General features: G+C 57.8%; 1 protein-coding gene across 2 annotated transcripts in view; it reads left to right on the top strand.

Moving 5' to 3' along the window:
* The window catches only part of EXOC6B (exocyst complex component 6B), a 114,747-nt gene that overhangs the window by 34,669 nt on the left and 63,759 nt on the right, over positions 1-16,319 (top strand). For both annotated transcript variants that reach the window (XM_032224100.1, XM_032224101.1), the window contains exons 7-8: positions 14,211-14,381; positions 15,177-15,245. In XM_032224100.1, the coding sequence (XP_032079991.1) occupies positions 14,211-14,381; positions 15,177-15,245 (240 nt within the window). The remainder of the gene's footprint in view (positions 1-14,210; positions 14,382-15,176; positions 15,246-16,319) is intronic.

A 16,319-nucleotide genomic window follows, 5' to 3' on the forward strand; every position in this document is an offset into this window, starting at 1 on the left:
CCTGACAAGGAAATCAAACTCAATTTTGAAGAGTAACATTTTCCTGACATTGTATGGTGGCCAGATGGAGAGGGGGGCTCCTCGCCTTGCCTCAGCCGGCCGAGGGGACCTGTGGGCAGATGGGGCTGTTGGGCTGCAGTGAGCCCAAAACTCGGGACCAGAGGTTCTCTGCCAGGCGAGGAGGGAGCGGCTGAAGCGGGCAGAGGGGCTGCCCTTGAGACAAGGGCTGGCAAGAAAAGGGGGCAGAGCTGCCTGCCTGTGCCCAGGGGGCTGCCTTCGGGGGCAGGAGCAGAGCAGAGCTCCTCCTGGGGGCACGGGGAGTTCAAAGGCTGCAGCTAATTTCCCAATCCTCTGACAGAATCCAGAACTCTGCGGTGGGCCCACCCAGGCCCCGGAGCAACCCCCGGCCCCCTCCCCACAAGGAGCCTCCCGTTCCGAGCTGAGGCCGGCACCATCTTTAGCCTAGCGCACTTGGAAGGGACCTTGGAGGTCTTCTAGTCCAACCCCCAGTTGAAACGGGAGGCCCTATAGCCCAGCCCCTGGGCCGGATGCGTCACACACTGGCCACACCCATGCCTGTTTCAGCGAAGGGGGAACATGTCCCGATGCGTCACGTGAGCCTCCGGTGACACTCAAAGTGGCTGCCCAGCGTCCTCCTGAGAGCTTCCAGGGACGAAGCCCCCACGGCCTCCGGAGGACCTTCCATTGCGGCCCCTGTTGGAAAGTTTCTCCTCGGTCCCAGGTTGCCTCCCTCCTGATCAGCCTCCCCCCGTTGCTCCTTGGGGGGGCCTCCTCTTGCTTTAGCCCTGGGCTGGAGAAGAAGCTCCGTGGCAGAAGGGCTGGGGGGGGGGGTGTTGCTTGAGGACCTGAGTCGGGGGAAGCAGCAGCAGCAGCAAAGAGGGGAACTTCTCCCCCTCTACTTGTGGGGTGCTGGGACTCCCCACCTTCTCCTAACACAGAAGACGATGGAGCAGAAGGTGTGTGTGTGTGTGTGTGTGTGTGTGTGTGTGTGTGTGTACAGTACGTCCTGGGCTTTAGATGTGGCATCTTCAGGAGTTGGTTGGTGGGATTAAAGATCGGAGATGGAGATCGCAGGCTTTTGCTGAAGTCTCCTGTTTTATCCTTGGCTTGAAGAAAGCAAACGTTCCTTTTGGAGGGGGGGGGGGCTTTACCTGTGTGCCATACTTTCAATCAGATCATATTGGATTCTCTGCATAACAAGGGATCCTTTGAAGGATTGGGGATCGGATTCCAGCAAAAGTTTCCCCTTGGGGTGGATTTCTTTTGAAAGCAAAAGGGGGAGCAGACGGGCCCCAAGGCCTTTCAGGGGAACCCCACGCTGGTTCCCTGGTGGGCAGGGCCCGTGCCCCACAGCAGCCCCCCCTGGCTGGACGGTCAGGATTCCTGAGGACATCTCCGGGTGAGCATGTTTGCAGACCGGGGGTTTGGTCCCTTCCAAGGACGAAGGTTTTCAGTTTGGCAGAGAGATGCGGAGCGTAAAAGGGGCGCAGGAGCCCCCCCCCCCCCCGCGTGGCTGCTGGCGTGGCCTCCCTGCGCAACCGTGGCTTTGCAGCCCTGCCCTTTGCTCTCGCAGGAAGTCGGTCTGGTCTGGTTTAAATAAAGGATGGAAAGTCCGGAACATTCTGTTCAGGTTGCGCAAGCAGGCCGTCCCCAGCGCCCCTTCCTTGCCTCCTTCCCCTCTGGGTTTAATAAGGGAGGCCCTGGGGCCCTTGGATGGGCGGCTGGGTGAGGGATGGTCCTGCTTAGCCCCTGCGAGGATTTCTCTGCTCCCCAGGGAGGATTTCCAGAGCTTCCCACCCTCTTTTATCTTTCACCCCAGACTGTTTGTGTTTTGTTCTGAGCTGCCATGAATAGCAGTCACCCACCCACCCACCCCTCTGCTGTTCACTGAACAGTGTGCCCCCCCCCCCGGTCTGCCCCCACCCCTATTTTTAACCCCTCAGCCCTTACAGTGGCTTCTTCCTGGGCCAGAACCAGAAGCGACCCAGGCTGGTCACATGAACTGGTTCCCCGCTCGCGCTGGCATTGCTGGCATGTTGTTTAGTAGTTTTTTCATGTTCTGTGCACGCCCAGAAAAACCTGCACTCAAATGCACACGCAGCCCACGCAGCAAAGCAGCAGCAGCCATGCCAGCAGCAACGCAGCCCTGGCCTGTCGCCTCCTCTTCCTCTCTTTCCTGAAGAGAGTTTCCCTATTGTTTTAGCCTCATTTACCCCAATCGGTTCTGTTCTATGGCTGCCCTTGAATAGGTCGGATAGATGGCTAATTATGCGCCCTCAGGTTGACTCTTATGGTCCGTAGCAATAAATTAACCCTCCTCTTCCTCCGTTGATATTCTTGACTAAGAGATCTCTTTCTTTCTTTCTTTTCTTTCTTTTCTTTCTTTCTTTTCTCTCTCTCTCTCTCCCTCTCTCCCTCCCTCCCTCCCTTTCTTTCTTGACCAAGATTGGATGTTTCCATCCAGTTCTTGCGTGTGGTTCTCCTTCCTGAGGCTTTGCCTCCTGATTGTCATAACTTCTTCTGAAAGCCAGTTACATTCTTAGCACTTTGGCTATTAATCTGCTTCCCACAAAATTTGTCTTTTTCCAGGCCAAATCTTCCCTTTGATTCCAGGTACCTCCAACTAGTGCATTCCAAACAACTATTAGTACTCTAAATATTTCATTTCTCAGTCTGTTTGCATTTCTTGCAATTTTCCGTAGAATTCCTCAAGTACGGTATGTTTTTCTACCTTTGAATATCATGGATACTTGCCTGATATCAAGTCCTTCTAATAGACAGAATCCTTTCACTGGATGAGTATGATGTTAGTGATCTTCTTTTGAGCAACCCTGCCAACGGGCAGAATTTCTTGCAGCTTTGGTCTAGCCACCCCCCCACGCCCGGATCTGCTTCCCTTGTAAGGAGAAGGGACTCTTTGAGGTCGTGGGAAGAGAGACCACAAGGAAACCTAAGGAGCAGAAGGGCTAAAGAGAGAGAAAGGGAACTGAAATATCCCAGAAGGAAGTCAACCGGCGTCATTAGGATGGGTAGCTTCTGCAAGAGGAGGACGATGAAGCTTAATGGAAGTCCAGTGGAAAGAAAGACTCGGAGGGACGTGGCAGCAGCCTTACAGTATCTCAGGGGTTCCCCCAAAGCAGAGGGAGGGGTCAAGCTATTCTCCAGAGCCCCTGAAGGCAGGACAAGAAGAAGCAACGGGTGGAAACTAACCAAGCAGAGAAGGAACCTGGAAGTAAGGAGGAATTTCCTGGCGGAATAATTAAACAGTGGAACAGACGTTGCCTCCAGAGGTTGTGGGTGCCCCAACACTGGAAGTTTTTAAGAAGAGACTGGACAGCCACCTGTCTGGAGTGGCACAGGGTCTCCTGATTGAGCAGGGGGCTGGACTAGAAGACCTCCAAGGTCCCTTCCAACTCTGTCCTGTTCTGATGGGAAGCGGCTGATGAAGTCTCCCTGGCCTGCTCTCTTCTGGGATGCTTCAAGGCATTTGTGTGTGGAGCCGCCGTTGCATCCAGACAATCTGCCTGCAGGGGGGTCATCCAGGCCCTCCTCCTCAGGATTAGGGGCCAAAGCAGCCTCTGCTGCCCACCTTTCGGGTTCCGTTTCCTCCCTGGCTTGGCTTCCCTCATCCCTGCTTAATGGAGGTGATCCCATATTTTTAAGCGGTCTCCTGGTGGTTCCTTCAGGCTGAACTTGCTCATGGAAAGTGTTATTGGGGTTGCTCGTGGCCTTGGCATGGTGAGGACGGAGGGGCTACCGGAGAATTGGAAGGGGTTTAGCAAAACTTTGAAGGGGAGCCAGCATTCAGAAGAGTTTGCTGTGAAGACGTGGAAAATTATAGTCCCGGCATAAACCGCGGCAAAACTCACTGGAAAGGATTCCTTATCAGGAATGCTGAGCCCGAGGGAGGCAGGCAGGGCTGCCCAGAGAGGTCGCCGTCGGAGGTTCGGACGGTGTTCCTGCCGCTGGACCTGCCGGCCCAGGAAGGGGGAGGGGGGGGCTCATGGGGGCGGCTGCTGCTTCCTTGGCTCCCTTTGAGGAACAGAATCCCGTTCCAGATGTTGCACTGAGTTTGGCTGGGGGGGCTGGAGAGCCGGCCCTGAGGGAGCCGGGAAGAGGCTGGACAGGAACGGCTGCGGCTCATTTGCCAGGCCCTGCGGAGGAAGGAAGCGCCCTCTGTAAACAGACAATTACGTCGGGGGGCTGATTGGGGCTTTGAACTCACAATTGTTGTCATATTTCTGCAAGCTGTTCAAGGGGGGGGGCAGGATTGTAAATGAGGAAGGGTCCCCATGTCCATCTCCTCTTCCGGACGGACCTCTCTGTGAACTCCTTTCTGGAAGAACCTTTTCCTTCCTTCTCCCAAGGGGGCTTTTCAAGGGGCAGCCGGACTCTGTTTCCCCCTGAAGACCCTTCCCTCCTCCTCCCAGGGGCTTCTTCGGTTCCCAGTGAAGGGTGAAGGCTTCTTGGGTGAGAAGCCGAAGGTCTTCCAGGGGGAACAAGGGGAGCCCAGCTGCCTCTTGAAAAAGCCCCTTTGGGGCAACCCTGACCTGGAGGGCTGAGAGCCTCCATAGAGAAGGACTGTCTGTCCCCCCCCCAGACCTTCCTTCCCCTCGCTTGCTCTCTGCCTCCTCCTCCCGCTCCCTCCCTTCCTGCCTTCCTCTCTGGCCCTGGATTGCAGCCCCTTCTTTCAACTCCTTCGAGGGACGAGGCGTCTGCTGGGCCTGGGCAGCTGATTTGGCCAAGGAAGGATGCTGCCCCCAGGACCTCCCCAGAGGCCCCCCCTGGCCTTCTCCGCCTCTCCTCATTTCCATTCCCCACCTGACGATGGGGCTGGTGGGCCGTTGGTCAGAGCTGCAGAACAGGGCCCTGGGAGGCCTGGGGGGGGGGGGGAGGAGGCCGCAGCCCCCTCCGGGCCCTTTGGGAGGCTGGGTGGAGGGAAGGAGAAATACTAGGAATTGCAAGAGGTCCTCGACTTACGATCACAATGGAGCCCCAAATTTCTGCCGCTAAGTGAGACATTTGTTAAATGAGTTTTGCTCCATTTTACGACCTTTCTTGTTATAGCCGTTAAGTGAATCACTGCAGTTGTTAAGGTAGTAACACGGCCGTAAAGTGACCCCGGCTTCCCCATTGGGGGTGGGCGTGTGCCGGGGGTGGGTGGGTGTCGCCTGGTCCCCCTTGGAGACCTCCTGACAAAAGTCCACGGGGAAGCCAGTTTCACTTAACGACCGTGCGACTAACTTCTACACCTGCAGTGATTCGCTTAGCAACGGTGGCAGGAAAAGTTCGCTTAACAACTGTCTCACTTAGCAACGGAGATTTGGGGCTCCATTGTGGTCCCGAGCGGAGGTACTGCCTGTACCCACTCCCCTCGTTCGCCCCGGGCTTTCTTCTCCTCCGCGGGGAGCGATGGGAGAGGGCAGCCGGTGGGCTTTTGAACCCTGCTCCTCCCTGGGTGTCGGCAGGAGCGCCTGGGCTCCCATCTGCAAGCGGTTAAAGGGGGGGGGGGTCTGCGGCAGGCGGGCGGGCGGGCCTCGTCAGGGCCATCTGGATTCGGTTTCATCCTAAACAGAAGTAAATGTGGAGAAGATCCGTCTCTACATCCAATTTCACTTGTTGTGGATATTTGGCATTCTTGGCAGCCCACATCTTGGGCCGCTGGCTGACGGTTCCGGCCCAACAGCCCCGCGACCTCCTTTTCAAAGGGTGCCCGAAGGTTGGAAGAGGAGAGGCGTTTCTTCCCCTTCTGCCAAAGATAAAAGCCCTCTCTTTTTTTAAAAAAAATTGCAACCATATTTTCATTAAAATCAGTCGGAGCCCCAATAAACAATTGACAATGGAAACGGTTCCAAGGGCTGCCGCAGCCCCCTTTCTCCCCTTCTCCCCATTGTTCGAAGGGGGGGGGGAGAATCCAACATGGGCTTCTTAAATAAAGGAAAGTTCTGTGAAGTCAGAGGAAGGCCTCTGCGCACACACACGCACACACGGGGGCCCTGCAGTGCGCTCTAATGAAAACCTACTGTGGGGCGAGCAGAAGCCTCTCTCTGCAGGGTGCCCGGCTCCCCCAGCCTTTGGGCCCCTCCTCAGCGCCCCTTGGGGGAGGGCAGGGGGAGGCCAGGGCGGTGGGCACCCCTCCCTCCTAGGAGTCCCTCTGTTTGTACGCATGTTGGTACACATGTTTGCGTGTGGAAGGTGTGCATGGGCGCATGGCAGATGCCCTCTTCTAAGAGCCAGGTGCTCTGGAAGGAGCCTTTTCTTCTGTGGAAGGAATGGGGGGAAGGGGGGGGGCTTGATGCTCCTGGGCAGAAGCTTTCCTCTCCGCCTGTCTAGGGAGATGCCCCCCCCCCCCATCCAGGTCACGGTTCTCCCAGAGGTGCTTTTTCCAAAAGGCGACTGGGCTCTCTGGGGTTTTTCCCTCTGAAAAGGTTTCCCTTCTTCAGTTTGGTCTCCGTCTCCAAAGCCGCCTTCTGGACCCCTGCATGCTCTGCTGGCCTCCAACCTGGGTCGACTTCCCAAAATACGTCCTTACGTAGAGACTGTCCAGGTGCCTTTACCTGAGGTGCACCTGAAGGTTCCGCAGAGAGACGGGGAGGCGGGTGATCCTTTGAAGGACAGAATCGAAGGGCTCCCAGGCGCTCCCGTCTGCCCACCTGTGCCCCCAGGCCATGCCAAGCGAGTGCGGCCCCCGGGCCCTGCGCATGGACTGCAGAAGGCCCCCCGGGCCCTGCTCCCCTCCCCAGGGCCCCGCCCCCTTGCAGCTGTTCTCGCTTCCCGAAAGGGCTCCCGAGCAAAACAATCCCCTGGCAGCCTCTTCTGAGCCCTCCAGGCGGCTCCCCCTGGCCAAGTGGCAGCAGCTGCGTTTCCTGGAGCAGCCTTGGCCTGGTTATGCGGCCGAGGTGTGTGCGGAGTCAGCGCCTGCCACACTCTTGGCTTGGGAGAGGCTGCCCCGCCTGCCCCGAAGCATCAGGGCCTACATCAAAGGGCCTCTGGCCGAAGACACAGACGGTTGACCGGACCTGTCCGGCTGCTGCTCTTCAAGACACTCGAGGAGAAGACGAAGAAGCGGCAGGAGACCCTCCCTCTTTTCCAAGACTTGAGGCTCAGCGGATGCTTTGAAGAGCCGGGGAGCCACGGAGGAAGGATGTTCTGTTGGGAAACCCACCCTGCGGTTGCCAAGGAGGCTCTGCTTCTGCCTCGGGGTCTTTTGGACGGACGGACGGACAGACGGAGGGTGATTTACCAAGAAACAATCAGACACCATCATGGAGTAATTAGTAGGGCGACATTTCAAAGAGGGAAAAGGAGAAAATTATGGAGAGTTGCGAAACTGACGAACTTTGTAAGGAGCAGAGAGTGGTTAACTGAGGCCACCAGAGAATTCGGAGTCCAGCATGCTCGGACCCCGACTCTGATCCCTCCACAGGAGGAGGGGAGTCTGCAGGGGAACTGAAAAAAAGGGGGGGGGGGATGTCTTGTGCTATGGATCTCCCCTCCCCCCCCGCAATTGAAGCAGCATCCTGCAATCAGCACACAGACGCCCCCAGAGAAGAATTGAGCCCTATCCTGGCCCTGGGCTGGTAAGGGGCTGCTCCTCCTTTGGAAGTGGGCTGTGCAAGCAGGCAGGGGCACAAAGCTCCATTTGCATGAGTGGCAGGCACTCGTGTGCCCTTGCGTGAAGCAACACAGGTGTGCACCAGTTGCCCACGCCAATGGAGCTCCCTCCCTCCCCCAGAAGGGCTGGACCAGGGCCCTGAAAGGCAGGGGCCCCTCCGTGGGGAGCCTTTAGGAAGAGCCACACTTCTCTTGCCTGCCCTTGGTAGGGGAGTTTCTACCTGCTGCCCTTCTGGCTGAGTGAAACGGAGGGGAGGTTGGAAGAACAGTCATAGTTGGGGGCCTCAGCCTGCTGGCTGGGCTGCCTGGCCGTCTTCAGGGGATCCTCCCGCCTGTTGCCCCCCCCCCCCCCAAGGACTCTTTGCCTGGCTCCCATTTTCGCTTTGAGGAGAGGAGGGAGGCTTTTAAGCGCCTGGTGCAGCCAGACTTTCCGAGGGAGGCTTCTCATGCGCGCAGCCTCTGAAGCCAAGCCAGGTCCCGGCTGAAGAGGTGCCAGTGGCACGCACCGAGCAGGACGGAACATGGTGCCCCCCCCCCCCCCCCGGGCCCTTTTGAGCTCCTCCTGCCGAAGGCTCTGAAACGTGCAGCTGCTGCTGGGACGGACTCGGCCGTTAACTGAATTAACCGGCGTCAGAATTGACGTCTGCTCAAAGGGCTCTTGTCATTGGGATGGGCAGAGGCTTCGGGGGCACAGAGGGCACCTTTAGGGCTTCAGGGCCTCCAAGCAACGGCCACCCAGGTGCATTTAGAACTCCTTGGAAGTCTCCACCTCTTCCCTCCGAATGGATTTTCCGGTTCTGGCGGCCATCAGCCCAGGCTCTGACCCATCGGCCCTTCTCTCCTTTGGAAATGGGGGTTTTCTTTTTTACAAAAAAGGCAGCCTGTGGCAAGAGTTGGAGGAGTCCGTTTTCCAAACTGCAAACGGGGCCTCCCCCTTGTCTCCCCCCATAACACCTCTGGGGGGGGCAAGTTTTCAAGGTTTGCAGAGGTAAATGAGCACGACCAGACGCTCTCTCTCTCTCTCTCTCTCTCTCTCCCCCTCCCTCCTCCCTCTCCCACCTGTCTGTCCGTCCGTCCACCCATCCAACCATCGTATTTAGAAACCGCGTATCTCCCCCATATTATACCGCTGACATACACAGACCGAAATGTACGTAGGGGAAACAAAATGCTGTGCTTGTAGCCGAGATGGGTTGCTCCTGGTTTGGCCCGGATCGGGCGAACCGGTGGTAGCGTTGGCAGGAGGCTTCCGCGCATGTGGGGAAGTGTTGTGCGTGCGCGCAAGCAAACCAGTAGTAAAAAACCTGGAAACCAGCACTGGCTTGTAGCCTTGGCCAACTCTGTGTGGGCAGGTGGCACAAAGTCCTATTTCATTTTTAGGGAGTCCCCGCATCACCCAACTCCATGGTCCCTCTCTAGGGAGATCCCTCGGATGATCTCCGGAGGAGTAGGAGGATCCTCTCTCTCCTCAAGAGATGAGTGGGGAGGAGAAGCTGCCTTGGCTGCCTCCGGAGGTGGGGCTGGCTGGGGAAGGGGCTTTGGCTGGGAAGGTCTCTTTCCCAAGTGGGTCCTTTTCAAATTATGCAATGCTCCGGGGGGGGGGAGGAGGGGGAGGTTTTGTTGCGTCCGCAGCCTGTTTCAAATTACCCCGCCGCATCTTGATGTGATTTAGACGCGGGCTTTGACTTGGCTGTCCCAGAATTCTCCGTTTCTCCCTCCCCATCTATCTCCCCAACATTACTCGATGGATTTGCTGGAATAGTCAGGATCCCCTTTTGGTTGAGCTCCAGTCTTCTGGAGGGAGGCCTGGCCTTACCTGTTGCTCCTGTCCAGGCCAGGGAAGGGTTCCCGGTGAGCAGCCCCCACCACAGCATCTCCACCACCGTGTTGGGGTCCAGTTGGGGTCAGGTTCTTCTGGCGAAACACCATCGTTGGTTTCCTCCAAAGAGGTCTTATGATTACTCCGTCTCATCTCCCCCTTCGTCTCTGAGGATCCTCCGTCCTCCAGGTCACGGATGTCCCAAGGGGGCTTTTCTTTCAAGAGGCAACTGGGCTTCCTGGTTTTTCCTTGAGAATGTTTCGCTCCTCATCCCTGGCAGACAGCTGGTCATCTGCCTTCTTTTAGACGGCCGTAGAGGCCCCTTGGGGGTTTGTTTGTGTCATCAAACGTCTTGAAAGGAAAAAGAGAAAGTCCAGTTGCCTCTTGAAAAAGCCCCTTTGGGTCACCTCTCTGTTGCTCCGGAGGTCCTGCTCTTTGCCCAGGTGTCAAGGAAACCCAAGTCTCGCCCTGATGTTCTTTCTGGGGACTTTGGAGAGGCTCCCCAAGTGGTGAGAGGAGGAGAGAGCTCTTCTTCCTTTGGGGGTGGGGGTGGGAGGGGGCTACTTCTCTTCTGCGGGAGACTCGGCTCGTGCCCCCCCCCCCGTCCTTCTCCCCAGCAGCTCTGCCAAAGAATGTGGGGTGGATTTGATCAGGACCTGCAGGGAAGCTGTGGGAATTCCTACTCATTGAAACAATCTGGATGCAAAATGCCATACTAATAAAGGGGAATGCTTGTAGCTCGGGGTTGAAGCGCATGGGGTCTTCGGCGCTTCATCCCTTAGCCCTGATCTTCTTCCCTGCTTTGGCTCATGAAAGTCTGCAAGGAAACCTCCCAGCTCAGAGAGCTCAGAGATCCCACAGTCATTCCTCCCCCCCCCCAACCCACTGGTTCTGGGTTCCTTGGCTGCTCTCGATGCCGGAGGCCCCCTCGGCCTCTGCGGCCCCCTCCCTGGTACAAAAGGACCAGCTCAACGATTCCGATATCCGTCTGTAGGTTTAGTCGCTCCAGTAACTGCTTGATTTTATTCGTAATTTTATTCATCACTCTCACTTTAAAACCTTCCACTGCTCTGGCATTTTATATTTCGATACCCATTTTATAGGTTGTTTCTGTGAATTTCACGCACTGGGCCGCCTTTTGCTACGCTTTGTGAAATAAACAGTCTCTATTAAAAACAGATTAAAAGCTAACAAGCCAAAGACACGAAAAGTCAACATGCGAAAGAGATTAAACGTCTCGGATTAATAAGTAGCCTTGAGGCTCCTGGGCCTTCTGGGCCGCTCAGGCTGCCTCCGTCCGGGAGAAGAAATGAAGGAACAGCCCCCCCACTTCTTTGGGGGATGCAGAGTCCAGAGGTCCACGCGGGAGGAGGGCTGCAGAGGGGATGGGGAAGCGGGAGGGAGGATCGCAGGGGATCCGGGAAGCCAAGCAGGAGCTTAAGCACCGTCAAGGGGCCGGCAGCTGTGCAAGAGTCCAGGCCCTGGGAGAGGCTGAGCTCCAGCTGCAGGCCCTGCCTCCCCTTTAAGCAGCCCCCGGCAACGACCGGGCCTTGAGGGCCCCGGCAGCCCAGCTGTGAAGCCAGGTTGCTCCCCTCTAGGGAAGCGGGCAAGGGGTTGAACAGGGGGCTGTACTAGAAGACCTCCAAGGTTCCTTCCAGCTCTGATTCATTCATCCCATCTCTGCAGCCCCTCAACTGTTCTAACCAGAATAGAATAGAATAGAGAAAGTGCAGAATAGAATAGAATAGAATTCTTTATTGGCCAGGTGTGATTGGACACAGAAGGACTTTGTCTTTGGTGCAGATGCTCTCAGGGTACAGAAAAGAAAAGGTGCATTTGTCACGGATCATCAGGCCCCCCACTTAATCATCGCCATGGGGTGCAAATAAGCAATCAGGAGATCCTTTGGTTAGTGGGATCCCAGAGCGACTGTGCAGATCCCACCATGTGGCTGTCCTGCACCTCCCCCAACGGCCGAAGCCAGCCCAGGGCCACACTCGGCCTCTCTCCAGGGGACCAAGGTTTCCAGCTTGCCTCCTGGCTGTGCAGGGAGTCCTCGACTTACGACCACAATTGAGGCCAGAATTTATGTTGCTAAGGGAGACATTTGTTAAGTAAGCTTTGTCCCATTTTATGACCTTTCTTGCCACAGCTGTTAAATTAGTCACATGGTCGTTAAGTGAACGTGGCTTCCCCATGGACATTGCTTGTCAGAAGGTCGCAAAAGGGGATCACGTGACGCCCTGGGACATTGCCACTGTCATAAATGCAAGCCAGTTGTCAATCATCCGGGTGTAGAGGAGGTGAGCACAGGGGATGCTGCAACCTTCATAATGGTGAACAATGGCAAGAAGTCATTTTTTCCCAAGGCTCTTCTTGCTTCAAACGGTTGTAAGTTGAGGACTATCCATAATTGATGGTATCAGGTGCCTTGGAAGGGCCTGGGAGAGGAGGAGGAGGAGGAGGTCCCTGCTGCCCCCCCCTTGCACAAATGGCCCTTCTTGGCAAGCAGCTGATAAGCCTCTTTCTTTAGTCAAACCTCCCACCAGAAGCTGAGTTTACACCTTGCAGTAATCAGACTCCCCTTATCTGATCTGGGGGATGCGGGGGGGGGGGGGGGGACACACTTTATAGCTTTCAAATGCCTCCCTGGCCGAGGCCCCAACCACACTGTCACTCCTTGTTAGCTTCCCTCCCTTCTCTCCTCGCCTCTTTCCCCACATCTTGTTTTAAGGGCCGGGTCTTCCTTCCCGAGGAGGGGAGGAGGGGGCCGTATTTCAGCGTTCTGTGTCTCAGTCCATTAGAGGAGCCTATAAAACAATTGTGGCCGGGAAGCTAATCAAAACCACCAAGCCCAGGAGGAGCTGCTCCTCCCTCCCTCCCTCCCGGCCCAACGCATCCTTTGCCTTGGCTGCCACTCACCAGGGAGGAGCCCACGGGAGCCTTCCCAGGTAGCTCCCTCGCTCGCTCCGTGTCAGCAGAGGTGGTGGGATGGGGGTGGGGGAGCCCTCGGCACTCCCAGGGGGCCTTCCTGGCCCTCCACCCACCCCAGGAAAGCTCCCTTCTTCTGAGTAGGGGAAGGGGCTGGAGGGCTGGAGGCTGGTCTGGAGCCCAACAGCACGCAGGATGGGCAGAGAGGTCCTGCTGGTTACCTCCCCTGTCTTCAGAGGTGCCCGGTGGCCGGAGGATGGTGATGCTGAGCATTTTGGGACCAGCTGCTGGTCTGGAGGCCGGTGGGAGATTGGAAGAAGGTCCAGGAGCAAACTCAGCCGGCCTCTTTGCTCCCCTTGGCTCGCTGGTTGGGGATGGGGGGCTTCCTGATAGAAGCTGCGCGTGTCTCCTCCCTACCAATAGCCACTGAGACTTCCATACCTTTAGTCAAGGACGACCTCGCACGACCCTTCTCCCCTGCCCACGTCTCCTGGACCTTCCCAGAGGGGCACGCAGGGCATGGCCTGGCTAGGGCGGGAATGGAGGCTGGGGGTTTCAGGAGTCGGGGCCCGGCCGCATTGGGGCTCCGAAGAGGCTTCACGGCAGGGAAGAGGTTGCAAGAAGAGCAGCCTCTCCCCCCACCCCCACCCCCAGCCGCCTCCTAGCCAGGGGACGCAGACGGTGGACCCTGGGCTGGGCTGGGCTGGGGGGGTGTATTTTACAAGCAGAAATGGTGCTGTGGGGCCGCTAGAGGTCAGGAGGGGACCACAAGCCCTTCCTTGGAGAGCCTCCCCCTCCCCCCAGCTGCAGGGCTGCCCTGCCTGCTGGCACAGAGGAGCCCCCAGGCCTGGGGAGGGTCTTCTAAGGGAAGGAAACACCCCCCCCTTCTCTTGCTGATCCTCATTGGACTGAGAGAGGGCGGTGGAAAAGCTGCCTAACCCTGAAACCATCGGGGGGGGGGGTTGGCGTGGGAGGGAGGAGAAGTCTTTGACTTTCAACAGTTCGCTTAGTGACGGTTTGAATGTACAGTGGCGCTGAAAAAAGGAACCTGAGGATGTTCTTCCCAGTTGCAATCTTTGCAGCCTCCCCAGGGACACCCGATCAAAATTCAGGCCCTGGGCACTGACTCATACTTATGACCGTTGCTGTGTCCCCTTTTGCAACCTTCTGACGAGCAAAGTCAACGGAGGGAAGCCAGATTCACTTCACAACCAACCTTAATAACTCAGTGATTCACTTAACAGCCGTGGCAAGAAAGGTCGTAAAATGGGGCAAAACTGACAAGTGTCTCACTTAACAACAGAAATGGTGGGCTCAATTTTGGTCATAAGTCGAGGGTGTGTCTGTTAAGAGAAGGTCCTCTTTCCATCCAAACCGCTGGGTGGCTCCTTCTCATCCCCACATTTCTCACAGAGCAAAATGTTTCACTGGGGGAGTCAAATTGTCGGGGGGGGGGGGGGAGACGCTGCCTGGGGAGGGGCTCCTCTAGCGTGCCCTGGCAGAAGAGGGTGGGCAGGTGGCATCCATCTGCAGTGCACAGAGGAGGTTTCCCAGGGTCCCTTCCAGGCCTCTCTGGTGCCCAGATGTTGGCAGCTGGAACTGACAGGGGGGGCAAGGGGAAGTCACTCTTAATGGTGGTGGGGGAGGGCTGGGGGTCCAGGCCGCCCTACTGCTGGGCCCCCAGGTCAGCCCTCAGCCAGGTGGGGCTTCCAGAGAAGGCCTCCCAAGGGGGCTGTTGGGCAGGGTGGGGAGTCATACGGAGAAGCGCCCCCTGGGTGACGGGCAGTGGTGCTCCGACCGACCCTCCTCTCCGCTTGTGCCCTAGGCCCAGCAGCAGAGGAGCCTGGACGGCCTGGTGGGGCAGCCCTCGAGGGCCGGGGGCCGCCGGGGCAGGAGAGAGGCTGGCGGGAATTCAGGCCCGGAGCTCAAGAACGCCAGTCCGATCTCCGAGCGGGATTCTGGGATCCTGGATGTGGAAGAGGAGGAAGAGGAAGAGGCAAGTCTGTTCGAAGGCCAGGCGTGGGTGGGGGAGGGGGGGGCAGGCTGCCCGGGGGCTCTGGGGGGGGGGGAGGGAGGGAGTTCATTTGCATCCGGTCCTGGATCTGCCGGGGGGGGGGGGGAGGTGGGGCAGGAGTTGGGTGCCACTTGGGGTCTTCCAGGCTGGGCTTCTCCTTTCCCAGGCCCATCTCCTCATCTCTCCAAGGGGCTTTGCTTATATAGTCCTCGACTTACAACTGTTCATTTAATGGCCATCCAAAGTTACCCTTACGATTGTTGCAACATCCTCATGGTCACGGGATCAAAGTTCAGATGCTTGGCAGCCGGTTCACATTTATGACGGTCCCGCGGTCCCCTGATTCCCTTTTGCGACCTTCTGACCAGCAAAGCCAATGGGGGAGCCGGACTCACTTAACGACAACTGCAGTCGTTCGCTGAACAACCGTGGCGAGAATGGGGCAAAGCTCGCTTAACTGCCGTCTCGCTTAGCAACAGAAATTATGGTCCTAAGTCGAGGACTGCCCCCATGGCGGCCTCTGCTTTAAAGCCTCCCCCTCCTCAGATTCCCCTCTCTTCTGCTGCCTTGCAGCCTCCCCCTAGGGGCATGAGAAAGGCCGCCTGAGCCATTTCGGAGCCCTCTGGCCAAAGGCTTCTGGGTTGGGGTGCAGGGTCTCCACGTGGAGTGTTTGTGGGGAGGGGGTGCGGGACCCCCCTGGGTGAAGAAGCTCCCTTCAGCCCTCTGTGCTCCCTCCCTGCCTTGACTGACAGCTGTCCCTCTTCTCTCTCCCCCCAGGTGCCGGGTGCTCAGGATCTGGTGGATTTCTCCCCCGTCTACCGCTGCTTCCACATCTACTCCGTGCTGGTAAGCGGCTGCTCCTTCGCCTCCCCTCTGAACCACTGTCCTTCCCCGGGAAGAAGGAGGACACGGATTGTCCCAGAGGCCCTGGAGGCCACAGCCCTTTCTTGGTTTGGTTCCTTGAGGACGTTTCGCTTCTGACCCGAGAAGCTTCCTCAGGTCTCCTTCAGTGAATAAGCTGCTTCTGCATGAGGAGCCAAAGGCCTTCAAGGAAAGGAGCCTCCCCCGGCCAGCCCCCCTTGAGCCCCCAGGCAAGGCTTCCCTTGGCCTGGCCTGAAGGTTATGTGAATGCAGCCGGACTGGCAACTCCTGGGATCTGCTGGCAGTGACTCTTTGCTGGGTCTCTCCGCCTCACCCAGGAGAGCAACTGGATCACTTTTCCTCTGGAGCGACTGGTCCGTTCCCTTCACCTGCCCTCGGACAGCCGGTAGAGGCGCCCCATTGGTGGGCTTTGTTCTCCAGTAGTGGGGGAACATAGGCTCAGTGGTTGAGAAGAGAGTCGCCCTCCCCAGGTTCTGGGGCAGCCCCTTCCTTCCCTTTCGTGACCCCCATGAAGCCACCAATGCTTTGTGGCCTCTCTTTGGAGGCTGGTTTCAGGGGCTGGGGAGGGGGCTGCCCTTTGGGGAGTGCGTGTGCGTGTGTGTGTGTGTGGGTGGGTGAGGGTGGGTGCAGGGCTGCCTCTGAGGGGCCTCCGTGGAAGGGACCTGGAGGGATTGGGGTGCAGGGGCTTGCTTTCCACCCAGGAGCCCCCGTGCCCTTCCCGTCTTTGACCCCTGTCCTGCCGGGAGTTCCTGAGCAGGGCGGCTGAGGGCCAGGGTGGCCGGGCTGAAGCCAGGACCGGAAAATGTCCCCTCATCAGCCAGGCAGGAGGACTGGCATGGAGGAGCTGTGGGAGGCGACTCCGCCTGGCTGACAATGGCCTTATCGGAGGCCCGGCTGCAGCCGTGGAAAAGGCCCCCTGGGAGCCCGAGCACTCCGGGCTCCTCCCGCATTGTTAGGGAAGGCGACCTTCCTGTCACCTCGCTTTTACGGCTGAGCCGCTGAGAAGTTCCCAACGGATTAGTCGAAATCCTGCTTGGC

Source organism: Thamnophis elegans, chromosome 9, assembly GCF_009769535.1.
Source record: "Thamnophis elegans isolate rThaEle1 chromosome 9, rThaEle1.pri, whole genome shotgun sequence".
NCBI lineage: Eukaryota > Metazoa > Chordata > Lepidosauria > Squamata > Colubridae > Thamnophis > Thamnophis elegans.